Genomic DNA, 20426 nt, shown 5'->3' with positions numbered 1-20426 from the left:
TACCCTCTGAGTTGTCCCTTCATACAGGGGAGGCTCGACACCATGTTTTAGCCATCCTGTAGATTCAGCAGTGACTGTATTCAGGATGCTAACTTTAGTCATAAATGAACAGTTTCCTCCTCATTCCAACTCATCCACCTCCAAATTTCTTATTCCACCTTCCACCTCCTCATCCAAACCCACTCTTTCCTTCTCTTCCATCCTCAGGTCAGCTTCACACTCTGCGGAAGGAATAAATAAGTAAGAAATGTAGGGGGCGGGGATCTGTTTGGTCTCCGTTCACTAATGCTGCTGAATCGATGGATAGTTACCATGGTAACAGGGAGGCTGGAACCAAAAATACATTCTATACAACATCTTTAATACCTCCCCCTACATTCAGTTTGCCAACTGGCTCATCTTCCCACATACACCATTGTGAAGTCACTTCCTAAAACAGGATGCATGTTGATGTTGTCTGGTGTAAACACCGTAACTCCAAAGGAGAAATGAAAACTACAGTACATATGGAAGTGTAAAACCTGTAACTTACATGTAATATTAGCAGTAAAATTGTATAGGAGTCCTTTCATGTGTCACTTTTAATGGGACTGTTTCTTCTCCTGTGTTTAGAGCTCAGTCCTGTTAAAGATTCCAGGAATAGTGAAGACGTAGGATCATAATATGCAAAGTGAACTTACTACCTTACACATTTCTCTCATGTGTATTTAAACACACACACACACTGTGTGTCAAATATTATTCACAACACATTTAAAAGTCTTTGTTTAGATGTACTCCTATTTTTCCTCAGATCTTCCTTTAAATTACGAGTGATTGTTTTCTTGGTTTGCTTTCTTCAGCTGCAACTGAGACACACACATTTTCACTCCCCCCTCTCGACAGTTCAGTCCCGTCTGCTTGCCTGTGAGCCGTGATGCATTACTACATACTATCCTGACCGTTAACCACTGCTACTGTTATTACTAGTAGTCACATTTCCATTATGTGCATTTCATTATTATTGCTGTAATACCTCTTTATGTACTTTCATTCCTGTCAACCATCGCTTATAATTGTATACATTGTGATCTCGTTGATCTGCTCTGTACATGCGACATCTATTGCACGTCTGTCCATCCTGGGAGAGGGATCCCTCCTCTGTGGCTCTCCCTGAGGTTTCTTCCGCATTTTTTTTCCCTGTTAAAAGGGCTTTTTTTTGGGGCAAGTTTTTCCTCACTCGAATCGAGGGTCGAAGGACAGAGGGTGTCGTCTCTGTACAGATTGTAAAGCCCTCTGAGGCAAACTGTGATTTGTGAATTTGGGCTATACAAATAAAATTTGATTTGATTTGATTTGATTTGATAGAACCTTGAATTGAATGAGAAGTCTTTTTATTAGTGTTTTGGTTTTGCCACTTTAGAGGAGTATTTCTCTCACTCAGGGATGCTACCACATCTATCTCATCTGATTCCGCAGCACCTTTCTTTGCTTTTTGTTTCTTAATCCTTGAAGAAGATTTAGCGGTTATCCCCAGGCTTCCTTTATGTTACTACAAAACTGCCATGTTTCTTGCACGCTACTGTGCTCTGAGATCAGACATGCAGGTAAGGTACTGGTAAGAGACCAGGAGTGTGTGCATGTGTGCGTGAAGGGGGAAGTGGTATGGGGAGGATGTGCATGTGATTTCAAAAAGAAGCCCAATGTGCAAGTGGAGCTCTCTTGTTATATGGCTTTTCTAAAAATGGGATGTGTGGGTACAACTGTCTAACATCAGAGCTTGTACAATAACAACTCATTTTTTAAACTTCTTTCCAAACTGATCATATTCATTTTACGTAGTTACAACAGTCGTTCTTTAAGCCTGTCAGCACAAAGCCGTGCCCTGTCATCACCTCCACCTTCAACCTTGGCTGATATAGGAGTTAATGCAGCCTGCTAAGCAGGCTCAGTGTAAGCTTTGATCACTCACTACTGCAAAAGCTCAATGGAATAAGCTTCCAGCCTAACAACAGCTTGTGCATTTTATTATACCAATGGCAGGGGTGCATAGTTTCAGTCATAAAATAAAGATTCCTGCAAGGGTAACGGATGGATGTAGACAGAAATGCATTAGATATTGTATACTGGTGCACAGCACATCATGTGTATTATCAGTCTCAGTGTGCTTTATATCAGCGCTGGAATGACTCATATCGCTGCTCATCTAGCCCACAAGACACCATCACAAATAATCACAACATTTTTTCCTCTGGCCCTGTGCACTCATTAACTTGGAATTGGTTTCTAAATAGCATAAAAAGTGAATAAACAGATTTTGTGTTCAAAAATATGTGGCAATCTGAGATTCAGGAGTGGCTCTGGCCTCTTCTGGCTTTGATTTCACAGAGCTTAATGATACTTGAGGGGAATGAACAAGCACCAACCAACATGTAACATATGTTCAAAACCAGGTATAAAGCACCTTTGGAGAAAGTTAAATCACAGTATTGCAGAAACATGATCTGTTTATGCAAACATGTGCCAAAATCTCTCAAGCGTCACATAACCTCTCCTCAAGGAATTACACCTGCACTAAAACACATCTTTGTCAGAGAAGTAAATGTGACATTGAGGTTTTAAAAAAAAAAAAAAAAAAAAATCCGTATTATTCTGTCTGTGAAGAAGTGGCCTAAGTATTCATTTAAGTAAAATATATGCCAAAATAAAGTATCCTAGTCGGTCCATCCGTTCACATTGTTTTATAATATCTGTAAGTTTGCCACGTCTTGCTCACAAAGCACTGATCTTATCACTATTAAGTCTGTGACGATCAGAGGATGTGAGTGTTACATTCCTGGCAGCCCAACAAGACCTGACAAATACAAGTATCAGTGTAGCACTTGAACCTAATCTGGTTTAGTACTGCAGTGTTGGGTGATGAATCATCACATTTAACAAGTTCTCCATTCCTTTCCCTTTGTTGTCTGCCTTCCTCCTCAGCAGATGGGCCAGAGTCAGCAATGTTCCCATTCCTATTCCCTGCCTCCTTCTTCACTTTCTAAACTATCCCTCCATGAGCGTTCTCTGTCATCAATAATTGATTGATCCATTGGTACTGTTTTGTGGTGACTTCTGCTCAAACCCAGTTAACTATAGCAGACTTAAGTACTACATTACATATTTCAAAACTAGAATGGCACTTATTGGAGTTGATACTTCCACCAAGGCCCAACAATCCCCTTCAAATCACTCAAGCCTAATCCAATATCAAACAAAAAATTGCACTCACTCATAGATACAAACCACCTAAATATGCCTGATTTTTTTCATCAACATCCATGCATTATTCCCTGTGAAATTAACAAAAATGACAAAAAATGCCCCATTTCCCTATTTTTTCAGAAAGTAAGAAATATTTGCTAGATCTGTCCCTTTATCTGGATCTGCACCAAAAGTTAATGGGTTCTACTGTGGCCTGAGACCTATCCACCATCCAAGTTTTGTGGAATCTGCTCAGTAGTTTTTTGTGTTATCCTGCTGAAAAACAAACCAACCAACCAACAAACAAACAAACAAACAAACATGGGTGAAAAAATAACCTCTTTGGTGGAGGTAATCATGTATATAAAGGAAATTGTTCCCTCTGGACCATCCACTGCAATTAGACAATACCAAAGAGTCTAATTCTTACTTTCAAGAAAGGTTTAGTGTTGAGGGATTGCTGCACAGTTGGAGGCTCAGTGGTGAATGTATTTGAACTCTTTTATGGCCAAACTACTGCGCTCAGAATCAGCACAGTGATGCAAATCCCCTTGTCAAGTAATGCAAGTAGCAATATAGTGTACCATACCATCACAGTAATCTTTAGGAAGAATAATTCCTCACAATAATGCATATGTCAAAATATATGACAAGCAGGGTTCCTTTGATCTATCTCTAAATACCATGTGACACAGCTTCATGAGCCTATTATTCCATTCCATTTTTACCATTTAGTAGGAAATAAACACTGCAGAATCTGGACATAAACTGTGCAACAAAATACAATACAAAGAATGCGCCATTACAATCTGAATTTTCAATTACTTACTAGCTAAATACATTGTGAAGAGAATTGTGAATCTACCCAGATTACTTGTTTTATTATCATATAGTGGTTAAGCTAAGGAAACAAAACCCCTTAGTAAGGGAAAGGTTATAGTCTTGGTCAAGCATAGAAAAAGTCAATGCTAAAATGAAGCAAAAGAGAGGAAACCACTATAGCAGACGTAAGTACTACATTAAACCTAAACCTGTCAAACCTGGTAAAGAATTTAATCTTTTTCACAAATTAATTGTATGAATGTAATTAATGCTATTAAATAATGCTCACCACTTGGTATGCACTGAGATAAATAATACGCTCGTGGTCAAAAGTTCACTTGTAAAGAACATGTATATCATGGCAGTCTTCAGTCCCAATGATTTCTACAGCTCTCATGTTTCTGTGATGTAATGCGTGGAACACAAACTTCTTTGTCACAAAAACATTCATGAAGTTTGGTTCAGTAATGAATTTATTATAGGTCTTCTGAAAATATGACCAAATCTGCTGGATCAAAAATATACATACAGCAACTTGAATGATCAATTTTGGTGATTATAGAAAGTTGTGTGAATTTGCATTGTAGCATGGCCTCTTCCTCTGAATCATAATGATTAATAACTGCTTTTCTGGACCTATTTTAACAGGGCCTGTTAGATACACCCATTAGACTCAGCCACAAACATTTATTTTTATTTTTTACACCTGCTGGAACAAAAGAAAACCCATTATTGCCATATTCATCTGAATCTGTGCATTGTCATATACTGACATTTTTAAGTCTTTTCTTTTTATTGTTGCAGGTATACCTGCTTTTTATATAAATTTTTCTCGATTAGAATCATTTTTGTTTTTAATGAGAAGGCACATTCCTGTAGCTAGGCATTTATCATTCATTGGACTTAACTTAATATTCTGTTTTTATTGTATCTTTTCTTACTTACACCATTATGTTGGGGAAAAAAGCCATTATAAATGGTGTTTTTAAATTTTTCTTGTAATAAACCATGACCAGATCCATTTGTCAAATGATTATTTGAATACTGGTTTCCACTGCTAATCCACCACTTTCAGCCTGGATATCCCCACACAGCCAGAAATGTGACTGAAACAGTAATCTGGCCAGTCTTCTTCGTGTTGCTTCTTGCATGGTTTCACTGACTTGGCAGCAGTTTAGCAGCATTAGTGAACGTAGCCCTAAAGTGTGAAAATGCCATTTTAATCTATCTGCATACGGTATGTGAGTAGCCTGTGCTTTGTGGATGGGGTGCCTAGGCAGTGTGATGAGGCATTCTGGGGTTCGTGGATTTTTTAAAAATAAAAACGGATACAATATTAAAAGCAGTGCCTCCGCTTGTGAAGTGCATTTTTATTGAGACTGTGTCGGATCGCTTTTGAGGTTGCAGGTTGTGTAGGTGGGGCACAAAACGGGCAGAAGGGGCAGCGTCAGTGAAGAGCTGAAATTTGTGTGGGTTCCGTAGAAGAAGGTGATGCTATTCTAGTTTGCGAGAAGGCATTTCCAGTATAGCTGTGCATCTCTCCCTTATAAGATGATTCGATACATATCTAGATACATGGGCTACAATACGATTCGATCCAGTTTAGGTACGATATGTTACAATCACTGCATGAAAAGTGAGATTTTCGTCCCCGTAAACGCCCAGAAATCTCCCTAATTTTCGGCAGTTAACGACAATTTACAGCCTGTGAACGTCGCGTTCGTCTGTGCCACATATTGTCGGAAACGAACCCTGACGTATGTGGAGCTCCCGGAGGTGCGAACGGCTCTAATTAGCATATGAATAGCAGCGAAAACCACTACTTTTAAACACGAAAAATCACTCGTGATTGGTTGGCAGATCTGTCACTATTGGTCAGCCTGGGTCATTATAAATGTAAACCCCACCCCTATATATATATAGGGTGGGGTTTATATATATATATATATATATATATACATTTGTTCATTCATATGATATGCTATGGACTACACTATTATTACCATCAAGGACATGAATGAATTTATTGAGAAAAGGAAAATTTGCCAGGAACGTGCTTATTCAAAGACAGAGCTTTATTAGCAGAAACACAAACACACTATGTACAAATCAGAGCTCGGTGAGCTCCTGGCTACGAAAGAACAGAGGTCGCACAATCCATCCAGACACCCCGCCAACAATGCTGTCTTCCTCATCGGACATTAGGTCTATGGTGGCGCACGGCAAGCACACTCTGTCTCGCTTCCAGCAGCTGTAAAAAAATCAATAAAGACAATCAGTACTGCACGATGCACTGCGTATGGACACAATGCACCTGAAAAATAGTCACATTGACCAAAAACGGATCTAATCTAATAAGTCTTACCCTCTTTCTTCTCGATCGACTCCGAGCTGAACTCTTCACAGCTTCTGCCTGCGAGGCGAGATCTGGCTGTCTTTACCTGAAGCTCCTGCGTACTGTCTCATAGTACGTCTTACAGGCAGCTGGAAAACAATTAAATGGTATTAATAAAAAAACTTAAGTCACAGTAAAATTAAACAAGGAAGGAACAGGAACAAAACAGTACAACTTACTTACACACAATGGAGTCACTATCACGACATGTAAATCCGGACTTGCGGACATAGCTCCGAGCAAATAGGAGGTCATCGCCTCGTTATGAGGCGAGGTTAGTCTGTGAAAACAAAATGAACGGTTAAGATCGGTGTCTATTAACGTATCTGTTTCCTTATACAGCAGAATGAAAACATATTCTTTAAATCTTACCCTTGCTCCGGTTCGTAGCGCTGTCCGGGCTGAAGAGAAACTCACGCAGCTGATGATCTTGGCAAAGTCCACCACTCGCAGTGCTACCCGGCCCTGTCGGGGTCTTTGTGTTTGCCATCGGTCTCACAGCTCCACACAGGCTTTACTCATCAGGTTCGCTTGTCGCTAGCTTGTTAGCAAAGTCCATGCAAAAGCACTGCTAGCCGCTAGGTCAGAAGCTAACTTAAACTCCTCTCTGTCTTCTTGTGCTGAGTAGTCCACTCAAACTGACAGATCTCTACCACCATTAAAGTTTGTCCAGGTCGAACACTTTCACTCAAACTGGTGTAGATATTTATTAAAAAGTTTGTGTTTTCACTTTACAGTAGACAACCTGCATCTGTCGTCTTCCTCCGTTCGTCACTCTCTCGCATCTCCACCCACTTCCCCTTCACCTCAGTTCTTCCATCCCCTGTCCTTTGACCTCAAAGGTGAATCAGAAAGGTCCCGAAAATAACAAAGTCACAAAAGGTCCAAGGATAATAAATCCACAAAACATTTGTGCAACTCTCTTTCCTATTCTTACAGGCATTTAACAAATATTATTACACAACCAATAATTAACATTTTAAATGCTGCATTCAGTAAACAATATTATAACTTCACTGCTGGTCAATGAATTTTAAGATTTTAACATTAAATGCTATGTACTAACCTATGAACTTATTTATTCAATTATATTCTTACTATCTTGAATACATTTCAACAGGGTTACACTTGGTCCAGTTCGTAGCGCCTACAATTTGTCTCGGAGTTGTGAAGACGGCGTACTGCTTCCTGTAAATTACAAGACCAAAAACATACACTTTTATAAAACAACTTACACTGGTTCTGCTCACTTGTTCTTTTACAAGGCTACTAGGCTACTTTTAGCTTAGCTAGCAGTAACCAAACATATTCTTACTGCAATCTTGGGATTGTGCACCCGTCTTCTCTTCTTAGAGTTAGTCTCTTCCACACACTTTTTCGACTCCAAAGCAGCCAACCTATCCTCTATGGACAGCAACCTGGAGTTTACTACGGTGAACTGCTCATTCACATCGACAGCAAGCAGAGTAAGCTGACGAGACAGCCCACTGATAGCATTCAGCAGTTTCTTCTCGCCAGAAAAATGTCACCTGGGGTAAAACTCCCCCTGCTACCCTGATTTGCATTTGTATAGCTCACAGCATTTTCATTTACATGTTAAAGCCTCCCCTAGAATTAGGGGGAGGGGGGTCATTGGGGGACAACTGCCAAGCAAGGCCCACGTCAATTTCCGACAATTCACGGCAGTTTTCGGTGTTGCCTGCAAATTGCCGTTTGCAGTCGTAAACCTGAACTTCCAGGACAATCTACAGTGCCGTTTACTGACGAAAATCCCACTTTTCATGCAGTGAATCCGATAAAATTCTTTGTTTCATGTAGACATTAATTTTCCATTATATAAGGAGCAGTAATGGGAAGGTGAATGTGATCAAATTTCCTAGTGCTGATCGGCATTGAAGCGGATGTGGTTAATAAGTGGTTGGTTGGGTTGTGAAGACGAGCAGGTTGAAAGTGGCCACAGCTACAGAAGGAGCACACATGGAGGAATCTGCACTGAGGCATGCTGCAGCCGAATCTGTTATCAAGTTATTGCAGATGGATCGACCTCCTAATTGCAGAACTTGTTGTCCATGCCTTGAGGTAAGGGTATGGAGGAGACAAAGCTTGTGGCTTTTGGAATAACATCTGGTGACGGACTAGTAGAGGAGAGGCTAGTGAAGGGAGAACTTTGGCTTGAGTTTTTTTTTTTTTTTGAGGGGATGGTTCATGCAGTGGCGACATGCAGGTGATCCACGTGTGGCAGATGAAACTTGAAAGAGCGAAGGTGTGACTGTGCAATTGTAGTTGAAGCACCCCGAGTAGGTGTAAATTGCTGAAGCCATGCTGCTGCATAGAAACCTGTGCCTCTGAAATGGAGGACCAGTTCAAGGACCAGAGTCAGGTGATCATCAAACTCTCACGAGCTGGGTAAGCTGGACAGAAATATCTCTATATAGAGAGAAACCCCTAAGACTGTGAGCTCTTTAGAACGAGTTGGGACTTTAGCATCCATGATGAGTATGTCTTTGTGGCTGTCAATTAGTCTTGGTTGAGAAGTTTGGTCGAGGGAGGGAAGGAGTAGTTCAGCTAGGTCGATGTATTTATTGGTGAGGATTTGTTGTCAAAGGTATGCTGAGACAGGAGGGGGTTTAGGAGGAGTTTGCTAGAAGGATCTCTGAAGTAACAAGGAAAACCGAATGTTTCTTGTCGATGAGATAGGTGCGTATAAAGGAATTGTAGATGGTGCAGCAAGGATGGCTGGAGAGATGAAGGGGATGGGAACTGGCAACTCTGTGCCAGTAGAGAGTGATAGAGGTTGCAACGGATGAGGCAGTGGTGAGAGGACCTGGCAACCTGGTGTCAGTAGACGTTAGTAGAGGTTGTTGCAAAGAGGTAGTGGGGGGAGGAACTGGCAACCTGGTGCCAGAAATGAGAGAATCCCTGCATTCCACTTTTTATAGTACCATACTATTTAGTAAGCCAGAGAATAGTTAGTATGTCCCAATACGAATTATGTGAAATGCTGTATGCAAAAATACTATGATGTTCTACAACATCCGTTTTTTTTTTACAGTATGCAAGCCAGCGTGCTTTTCTGGCTATTGTGACCCACAATCTTATGTGCAGCGGAACATATGTCCCATACATCATGGTGTGTCACGTAAATATAAACAAAACCGAGAGAGCACAAACATTTAACGGCTCCCTGACAGATGTCAGTTCACTCAACAGAATGACGGACAGCGAACGACAGATGCATTTAAGTGTCAGTACTTCATTCTTTGTATTTCGTGCTAAGGCTGCAACGGATCTAGGAGCGAGAGGGTCAAAGTTCAAGGCAGACTGTCATGACGAAGTATGTCTCAGTTGTATGCATGCTGCATGCAACAGTATGTACATTGTAGGGGACACTGCATAGCATACTAATAGTCAAAACAAAAGTATGCAATTGGGAAAACACCCAATGTCCCAATTGTATGCATACTGCATCCAACAGTTTGTACTTGTTGGGGCCACTGCATTATGTACCAATAGTAAAAAGAAAAGTTTGGATTCAGAAAATACCCTATGTCCAATTGTATGCATACTGCATGCAACAGTATATACTTTTAAGGGTGGCTGCAGTACATACTACTACTTTATGAAAGTGAAAAGTATACAATTTGGAAGAGGCAATGAAGGTTATTACAAAAAAGATAGGTAGTGGGGAGAGCAACTGGCAACCCTGTGCCATTGATAACATTTGATGTGGTGTGACTCGAAATAAGTTATTTGAGGGAATGGGGTATGGTATAGAGCAGAGCTGGCAACCCAGGAGACGCCACGGAGAGTGTGATGACATCACGCATGAGTGCACTCTTGCAGCATCTACCTGAGTGAGGATTGTTACAATTTATGACTTTGTTGTGCGGAAGAGTGAAATGCCTTCTTGTGGGTTTTCTTATATACATGGAAACAACCTAAATTTACACACCAAGTCCAATGCTCAGTCCTGAGTGGTGAAGACAGGAGGTTGGCATCAGAGGAGCGGAGGCAGCGGGAGGGAGTCTCATGGTGCAGAAGGTCAGTGAGGAAAGAAGGGTCCTGGTTATGAGGGGCTTTGTAGGTGAGAAGGACTTTGAATTGAATCAGTTGTGAGACAAGGAGCCAGTGGATCTTCTGGAGGACAGGGGATGATGTGGTCATGGGAGTGGGAGTGGGTGAGCAGGCGAGCAGCAGAGTACTAGATGTATCGGAGTTCAGTAAGGATTTTGGAGCTTCTTTGCAGCTGAACAATGATCTTGCTTTGTAACACAAGCGCTTTATGGGCATGTCTTTATTCCTTCCATTTTCATTCATTTTAATGGTCATATACTTCAAAATTAGGCTTCAATGTTACATATTTCCCATTTCTGAAGGTGTGGAAAGGTATTAGAGACATTACAAATCACAATACCTCAATGACCCTGGTAGAAAGTTAATCTGCATTGGATAATTTGGTAATAATTAATAATTATTCAATCAATATTAATGGATTTCAAATTTGGCATTATTTATTGCTCAGTATATATGTATATTTAGTGTACATTTCATGTAGTTTTGTTTTGTTTTTGTTGTTCTTGTTTATATATTATTATTATTATTATTATTATTATTATTATTTCTGCATATTCTGAACTTTGAATGAGAGCAGCTGTAACGTAAACAATTTCCCCTCTGGGATGATAAAGTATTTCTGATTCTGATTCTGATAAAAAGATGAAGAAAAATCATATCTCTATTGTTTTCACCTATCACTGTTTGTTTGTCCTCACAAGGGGTCGACCGATATGACTCATCAGGGCTGATACCAGTAACGATTATTAGAAAGCAAGGAGACTGAAAGCCAATACAGTATGTGGAACGGATATTCATTTGCAGTAAAAATTTTACTCTTTGTGTCAAAATTTTAGTGATGGAATAAACCTAAGACAATATATTCAAGTACTGTTCTTAAGTACAAGCAGTGGTTTGTCATCTGTCAGTGAGCTGTCAAATGTGCGTGCTCTCTCTGTTTTGTTTATATTTGTGCAACACAACATGACGACTGCTGCTCAGAGGATTGTGGGTCAAAATAGCCAGAGAAGCATGCCGGCTTGCATACTGTGAAATGCAACCAGGGGGCATTATTGTACAACACGCTGAGCAGAGGCAGAGTTTTTGAGGTAAAACCAACTGAACACCATTAAACAAGTTGCTTAATGCTACAGTGTGTGTTGGTCAGCTTGTCTTGTTTGTTACTGTGGATCGCTGCTCAGCTTTTTTTTTTTCTCATCACTGCCCCGCTCCATTAACATTAGTCCCCTGGGTGACAGCCTTTTCTTCGGCCTACTTGGACACAAAGGTAATTAATCATTCATTAAAGGAACTTGGGGCAGGATTTGTGAAAAATAAACATGCATTTTCCGTTTGTTAATGCTAATGGGTGATGAAGCGTTCAAAACCAAAAAGAATGAGCCCACCCACGTATCTCTCCATTGCCTTGAACAGGCTGTGTGCTGCATAATGTACTGCAATTCGGTGTCCGAATTTCCCGCGCAGTCCTGAGGACGTGACGTCAGATGACGCTGAATCCGCGTCCTTGGATACGGGAAGAAGACAAGCGCGGTGGACGCGAACTATTGATCGGGTAGTAATGGATTCTGCTACGGCCAGCAAACGACCCACCACCACACCAAGTCCACTAAAAAGTCATACTAAGAAGAAAACAAAGGTTTTATCAGCGGCATGTCGTGAGTCGAAACGAAATTATGATCAAAGCCGGGCTGGCACCCGAATACACATCGGCTACGCGTTCGGCTCATGGAGGCAGCTTCAACTTGAATTGGGACTGAAAACAGATGCTGACATGGCTCATTTCCTAGTAACCAGGTAAGAAAACATTACAGGTCATGTTTAGAGCTTGATTTGAAAATCATATGAGATCACGAGGACTCCGAGTGACCTAACGGCCAAAGTAGCGCTAGCTGCAAACATGTAACTTAGTCCACCGCTGTGTAACACTGAATAGTTACACACTGCGCATTTTCCACGGTCCTTTAGTCTGAAACTGAATAGTTAGAAATATGTCCCTTTATATATGGGACCGAAAGCACAACCTGTTATCCGGGAGGTGACGTTAGCAGCTGGATGTGGCCACAGGCTAATGGTTTGTTTGTGTCTGTGTAGTAACATTAGCCGCTCACACACCGCAATCCCTTATCAGAGACGATATTTCTGTCCCCCAATATGCCGTCTTTGCTTTCACCTGTGCCTCTCAGCCCTTAACGGTAAATCGCCGCGCTTGTGTGTCGCTACACACAGCGAGCCAGCTTTACGGCTGCTTCATGTGTGTAGGGGATAAGGCATCAGCTGCACTCGATTTTTGACATCTGTGAATCAATTCTGGATCTTAGGAGATAAAAGTCTTGATTCTTATGGGAATAGATTTTTTTGCCCACCCTTACTGCATTTCACATACTTCGTATTGGGACATACTTAATCTTTTTCTGGCATGCTAAATAGTATGGTAGTATGGGTATTGGAACACAGGGTTATTTGTGCTTTGGTGTGTATGTCACCGCAGGAAGTGTCCGTGTTATAGCAGTGTCTGTCCAGCCTGTGGTTCCCTCTTGGCTGAACTCCCTACAGCCGGGCAGGGTGTGGGAGGGAACTTGTTTGCCGCAGTTACCGATGCAGCGATGGGGAAGCAATTCATTGCTGTTCCAAAAGATTTGCACACACACACACAGACACATACACACATACACACACACACACACACACACACACACACACACACACACACACACACACACACAAGCAAACACACACCAGCACAATGAGCAGCCAGTTTGAGTGCTGACAGAGAGCAGGCAGTAGTTTGATGAGAGCCCTTCACAGCTAGGGAGATAGCAGGTTGAATCTCCACACGCACACACACACACACACACACACACACACACACACACACACACACACACACACACACACACACAGAGTTCATACACAGGCATGCTGTAGGAGAAGGAAAGAAGCATGGAGGTAAGGAAAGACTTCAAGGCTGTTCACAGTTTAGTATTTACAAGTTATATGTTAGAGGCAGAAACAGTAGCTGTATGTGGTCATGTGCATGTGTGTGTTGGCATGTGTGTGTACATTTGCTGCCAGCTCACCCTGCAGTCCGGGGTGAGTAGGAACTCTGTTGCAGAAAACTGCAGCAATGTCTTTTTTTCTTCCAGTTCCGTCTTAGCCTCAGCAGCCTCCCTCTCTGCTGTACTTCTTGCTCTCACTCTCACTGACATCTCACCACAGTGAGGTCTGACTATACAGGCTTATAGCCTCAGCCTCTGAATCATTCATATATGTAAATTGCCGTAATGGGGTTCTGTAGGTTCTTTTGTGTGCTAGAATGTGCTTTACGTGTGATACAGTTCAGTAATAGCTGAACATTTTCAAAACATACAATCATAGGGAGGGGATGTCATGCTGAAAACAATTTAATGTTTAATCTTTATAATTTACAATTTTGTTAATCTATTAATTGCTTAAGTCATTTATGATGTTAAACTACAGCTATAGTATGTATATAAAATATTATATATATATATAATACAAGTATATTTTTTTCCCCACTTTTTATTACTGTGAATCAAGTATGTAAGTTTTGTTTGTATGTTTTTAAGGCATCCCATAAAATCAGTTCTTTTAATTGTAGATGAAACCCTTCTCTATTTTTGATGCTTTGTAAGCAAATGTTCAATCAGTTAGTTGAGAAAAACACAATGGATAGATAATAATGGTAAGATGCAGCTACAGCTATAGAGGGATGCACAGCATGCACTGTATATTTAAGGTAGTGAGCTCAATCTGTTGGATCAGGTTATGACACGTGAAATTACATTGATGGAGAGAGACTTATCTCACATATTGAAGCAGCAACACACTGCATTAGTAGTGTTGGTGTCTACCTGCTCAGGAAGCATAGATGGAAGCTAGAAGCTAAATCAGGTATAAAGCATCTCATGTCTTATAATGAGAGGTACTGTACTGTACTTGGTACAACAAAACTGCAACAACATTTAGAACTGCACCGAGTGTAAACCATGACAGGCCTGCTTTAATTACAAGTAAAATATTGGTTCAGTAAAACCTGTTGAAAACATTCATCACAGTTTACAGACTGAGGCCCCCTTTTAGCTTACCTTACTTAACTGTAGTTGTGTACACACACAGCTTCCTGTGCAATGACCATCATTTTGGGCTTTCTCACTTTCAGTTTGACCCGCTAATAAAGTGGTTTATATAATCTCAACTCTTCTTGTCTGATCATTTGTCTACTTATGTTTCTTTAAACTGTCAGGGAAAGTTGTCAGACCTCAGCACTTTAATTTGCACAGTGGTATCAGACAGAAATTAAACTGTGAAAATGAGCTATGTCACAAATAACAGAAATGATCGTTCAATAAAGGACCTGGTGGAATTTCTGCTGAGCTTAACTGGAATTTCCTTTCTCTATCTGTTTTAAATTATTTTCTCATTTGTGTCTTTGCTTGTTTAATCTGTAAATTCGGAAGAAGGTTATTGCACATGCAACATTATGATGCAAAACTACATAAAAACTCTTGAGCAGTATAGAAATTCTCCATGAAAAGGATTTTCTGAGCACCAACAAGACAATCTCTTGTCAGTGTGTGATGTTGAGGAGCGTGCTGTTGTTTTGTTCTTTGGACAGACTTTACATTTGGACCAGATGTATGAATTATACTGTAATTATGGATTACACGCCATTTCCCACACAGAAACTGATATTTAGATGAGAAGAATGTGCAGTGAAAATGTGTGCATACTTGAACGCATACTTGAAACCAGGCAACACACAGTTGTATGGTTGCACATGATATAATATGGACATGGAATATAAGGTCAGAGATGTGACCTGTTGGCCAGTTTAACTGATTGGATTATTTTTTCAGTCAACAGTGTTCTGTAAAATGTCACTCAAAGACACATTTATGAACTTTATTTAAATCATTTATAAGTGAAGTGATGAATTTTTGCCTTCCTTTTTACAGACATTTGAGCCATTATTTAGACATACTAATGACTTTTTTTGTTTTATCTTAAAATTTGAAGCACTTTGTAAGTTCTATTTCTAGAGAACCTCACATATGAAATATACAATCATTGAAATTACACTTCTTCTTCTAATTCTCTAATTCTAATGAGATGTAATACTGTTGGAGTGGGCACAAAAAAATATTAAGGGCATTTCGATATCCTTTTAAAGCAATCTGTGGGACTGGAAATGGTACCTGTGCACATGTGCCTAGTTCCACAGTACTAACTTACACGCCTCCCGGGGCGAAGGCCATTAGAAGAGGACCTCCAGAGTTTTTGGTCTGTTCCACTGTGATTGGGATTTATTCGGGTTTGTTTAGGTGCTGGAAACCCTTGCTTCTGAATTTAATGGGTGTTTTCAAGGTTCAAAAATTGCCAATTGTCAAATCAAAGGGCTTGAAACTGAGATAGTTTGCTGGAACTGAAGCAGTTCTCTGAATAGATTAGATAAATAAAAAATAAGTCGGAGAGAGCATAATTGCTCCTACCTTTTGCACAAAATGAAGCCAACTCCACTTGAGCTTTGCTTGCCAGTCTGTGCATTTGTGATGTGTCTGTCCTTTTTGATGTGTGCCCTCTAATGGAACAGTGAGTGGGAAACCAAAAAAACGATAACATGGTGCATTAAGTGTTGATTGTGGTTGTCATGAGGAAGTGTTTTGTTAAAATTTGTGTTATAGAGAGTGAAGAAGGAGGTTAAGGAGACAGTTACCTGGGGGCTCCAGTGCTACTCAAAAGCCTATCAGACCTGGAATTCTGGATCCTTAGAGATGGAGGTCACCCCAAGGAGGTTGTTCATCACACACCCAAGAAGACATATTGTTGAGATTCTGCCCATGTTAATATGTAGCTGAACAGTATTGACATAATAGTCATCATTACATTTCCAACCCCATGTATATAACATTCTAAAATTCTTACAACACAAAATGTAGAACTCCTGACAGTAAATTAACATAGCATTACATTACCCATCAAAACTATAACATTATCAGTTTTTTGTTCATTTATTTTTTATTGGTGATGAAGTTTACAAAACAACCCAGTGCAGACACAAAGCAAACAAACAAAACAAAAAAAACATTCAACAACAATGGGGAAAACAAAATGGCCAATGATAGTCAGAAAATACAGTTTAACAAAATGTGGTAATTGTCCAGAAGGAATGATTATAGTGATTAGGTAGAGTATACAGTATGTGTTTAAGTATGTTTGGGTATTTGTATAAGTGACAGTCTCGTGTATTAATGTGTGCAGTCGGGAGTATGGCTTCTGAGTGGTGAGAAGAGTAAAGGAGTAGAGGGGTGAGAGAGAAAGAGAGAAGGAGCAAGAGAGGAGTACAACGTTATCAGTCTTTGAAGAAAAGGTGCTGGTGGTTCCTTAGCTGATGAGCCAAGCAGGAGAACGTTGTAATGTGAACAGTGCTGTCCTTGCTGTGCAATGTCCAATGAAAGAAGGTGGATGGAGGAAACTGGTTGCTCCTTTCCTTTGCAGGAGTAGCAGCTCTGTACAAACTTGCTTCATGTTCCTTGGATTGTGGAGTTAGCTGCTAAACTTAGGTCACAGCTGCTGGTGCTAACTGAGCTGGGGTACTAGCAGGACCTCGCGTTGCTGCTGTGGGCCTGCTGGAATTGCAGCTGGCAACTCTCAAAAGCTGCTGGGCCCAGAAAAAAATCCAGGAGAAAAGCTGGGGGCAAGGCTGCCCTGTGGGGAAAGGGAGAGAACAAAGGAAGGAGCTGGAGTTTTGACTACCTGGTCAGTGGGGGTTCTGTCACCCTGACCAATAGTGGCTCAAAGCTGGTTCTCTTCGCTCTTTGCACTCTTGGTCAAGATATTAAATAGTTAGGTTTTATTACATTTTCGATTAATTTTGGTGCAAATGTTATTCCATTTTAAGGAATTATTTCTTTTCCAGGAACTTATATTATCGGCTGCAACATGGCTCCATATGTTTTTGTTCATCCTAAATTTGCCACTGCAGCCTAAAGCAACCATAGGCTCGTAAGCTGTCTCTCGCCTGTCCACCCCATTTCCACTTCCCGCAGGCAAGGCAGCCTGTCTATGATTTTCTATCTGAAGCATTGTGTTGTACGTCACTGACGTCATGTTTCACATCACAAGTGCGCCGGAAACAGTTGTGACAGAAAAGAAAAAAACAACAGACCCATTGTGAAAGAAGCGTCTGTGAAATGGTGGATAAATTCTTTTGAGCCCCCGCAAAATGACTCGTTTCACTATCATAATTTGAGCCATTTGGTCCAATAACATTTGAAGAAGAGAAGAGAAGAGAAGAGAGAAGCCGCACAATTAAATTATTTTATCCCCATTCAACTTAGCCGGCCGCTAAACAGGAAGTTAGCCGGCTCGGTCAGCGATCCAGGTATTTTCGTTGCCAGAAAGTCAAGCTTTTTCGTCTTCAAAACACCACTGAGCAGCTTTAATAGGAATAAATGGGGCTCCACCTCCAACGCTGAGTAATAAAACATCCTCAATAGACTGCATCCCAAATTCCTTCCTTATTTACGCGCCACCACCGGATGTTGATAACGTGATGGAATTTAGCATGTTCACCCAGGTCTTACATTTAGATCAATGCCAAGCTGAGCCAAGGTGATAAAAACGTGTGTCTACTGCAGAGTCAATTGACCCAGGTGTAAATGCAAAGCTTACACATTCTCATTGCACACAAAAGCCTGATCTTGGCAGATTTAAGTGGGATTTTTGACCAGTGGAAAAGGGGTATTAGAGGAAGATGAGGATGTACTGTGTAGGTGTAGGCTCTTCATGAACAGGTGTGTTTTATTCTGCTGGTAGTCTCCTTGTTCAGTGGCTTTAGTCATATTGTAGTTGAACAGGGGTCCGTTTCACAAAGCAGGTTTAGTGAAAACTCTGAGTCTGTTAACCCTGAAAAGAGGGAAACTCTGAGTTTTCCGTTTCACAAAGGGAGGTAACTCACACCAGAGAAAGAGGGGTAACTCTAGCCTGTTTCACAGAGAGAGGTAACTTAAGCTCTCGGTCAGTTACCATGGTAACATACTCTATGACTCTAACCTGGTCGGGACCAGGTTTTTCTCACCAAACCTCCAGTTTCTCTCTGTCTCCGCCCTCTTTCAGCCACGCACGGTATTTGATTTCCTCATTCATTCACTCAGCAGGCGAGTTTCGGCGTAATATAGTTCTGCCGTCTGTTTTTTGAGAAAATCATTGCAGAAATCAGTCAGTAGGCGACATTAGAAGTTATATTAGGTGGCGACTATTTTCACTACCATGGCATGTCCTTTTGATAATGATCCCGTGGATGAAGGTGCAGCATTACTGCGCAGAGAATTAAATATTCGCCGGGAGATGATTATCAGACCGCGCATAGATGTTCTTGCATTTCCATACAATTCACGTCACAGTCCATCATCTAGGCTACATACACAACCTAATCCGTCCTTACATTTCCAACATTACCAACCGAAGTCATGCTCTCACATCCCAGCAGATATTGTGTGTTGCGCTGCGTTTTTTTGCAAATGGGAGTTTTTTATACAACGTCGGAGATGCAGAGCACTTGAGCAAGGCAACTGTATGCAGAGCGGTCAGAAAAGTGTGCCTCGCCCTGAAACATCCAGTGGGGTGAAAAACGTAGCCCTCCTCTTCCCCGTTGCCATGGTGACTCGTCGAATCGGGGCTCCATTGATGCTGTCTTTTTATACTTGTGGCGCACGCGCTTAACTCCAGGTGAAACTACTCCGAGTTGATCAAACTAACTCAAATCAGCTGTTCTGGAACCGAAAACTCAGAGTTTCCTATCTCAGAGTAGATCAACTCAGAGTTCAAGGTTAGACTCAGAGTTTGTTGAACCTGCTTTGTGAAACGGACCCCAGCAGTAGCAGTTTTTGTTGTTATTGTTTTGGCACAGACTGGATCATCTGCTGGCCGTTATGAATGGTGTCCAGCCTTTAACTGTATGAGCACTCTTTTTCATTAAAACAAACTGTCCTGTTCAGTATTTAACAAAACATTGGTTTTCATTTTGATAATTCTGAATTATTTTGTTCTTTTACATGCCAGTTGGCTTTCTAATTTGTGTTAAGGAACTGTTTGCGATAATGAAATGAAAAGCATGTTGACTCCACTTGTTTTTGTCCCAGGGCCTCCCTTTGTAAGAGCCAATAAAGTGGCCTCTAGCCAAATCATGCTTTGTCTCTGTATTCCTCTCTGGCTGCCTCTCTGTCTTCCCTCTCTGGCTCATTCTTTCTCTTGTCAGAATGCAGGTATTGTTCACATGGGAAAGCCCCCTTGCCTTTTTGGACTGGATATAGGGGAATTCAATAGGTAGAAATGAGAGAAAGAGAGGAGGGTTAGGATCCCAACTGAAGGGAAGGAGAAAGAAACCATTCCCCCTGCCTTTGAGCTGTCTTTGTTTTTCTCCCAGTTAGCATAATGAGGAATCAAATTGTGGCCTTCTATCATCTGGTATAACTAACTAATCTTCAGTTGGGATTGCTAGAGAAGCAACCCTGATTTCTTTGTTTTTCTTTTGAAATAGTATTTTATTGTGAATCCCTGCACCATATCTCACCCATTACAATAACTTTTTTGATTACAGAGGATCTAAGAGAATTAGATATGCATTGAATCTTAATTGTATCCTAAGTTAAAGCAGTTCAAGGAACTTCTATTTGTTGATTCTTGTGGCCCCTGTGTACAAAAGCAGTAATGAATTACCACCTCCTGTGGTAAAGATCTTGAACTGGCTAGTGTGTGCGTTTGTTTTGGGAGCGACTATTTTTTTAAGCACAACTGTTAGCAGGGTGCATAGCGATGAGGCTGTTAGTGGCTATGCAAGATTAATAACTGTAATATGACAACTGTGAAACAAAGTACACTTTGTTTTAGTGCT

At 40.9% G+C, this 20426-nt stretch overlaps 1 protein-coding gene across 22 annotated transcripts in view; it reads left to right on the top strand.

Moving 5' to 3' along the window:
• dlg2 (discs, large homolog 2) overlaps positions 1-20426 on the top strand; it is a 355738-nt gene that overhangs the window by 125046 nt on the left and 210266 nt on the right. Inside the window, exon 1 of one of the 22 annotated variants that reach the window (XM_084373887.1) lies at positions 13365-13459. The exons of the other annotated variants lie outside the window; for them this stretch is intronic. Coding sequence (XP_084230013.1) covers positions 13454-13459 — 6 coding nt within the window. The 5' untranslated portion in view covers positions 13365-13453. Of the gene's footprint in view, positions 1-13364; positions 13460-20426 lie in introns of those variants that run through there. 22 annotated transcript variants of the gene reach the window in all.

This window comes from Pagrus pagrus (genome assembly GCF_965226575.1).
Source record: "Pagrus pagrus genome assembly, chromosome: 14".
NCBI lineage: Eukaryota > Metazoa > Chordata > Actinopteri > Spariformes > Sparidae > Pagrus > Pagrus pagrus.
Note: the sequence above shows the minus strand (reverse complement) of the source record. Positions and strands in the feature narration are given on the sequence as shown.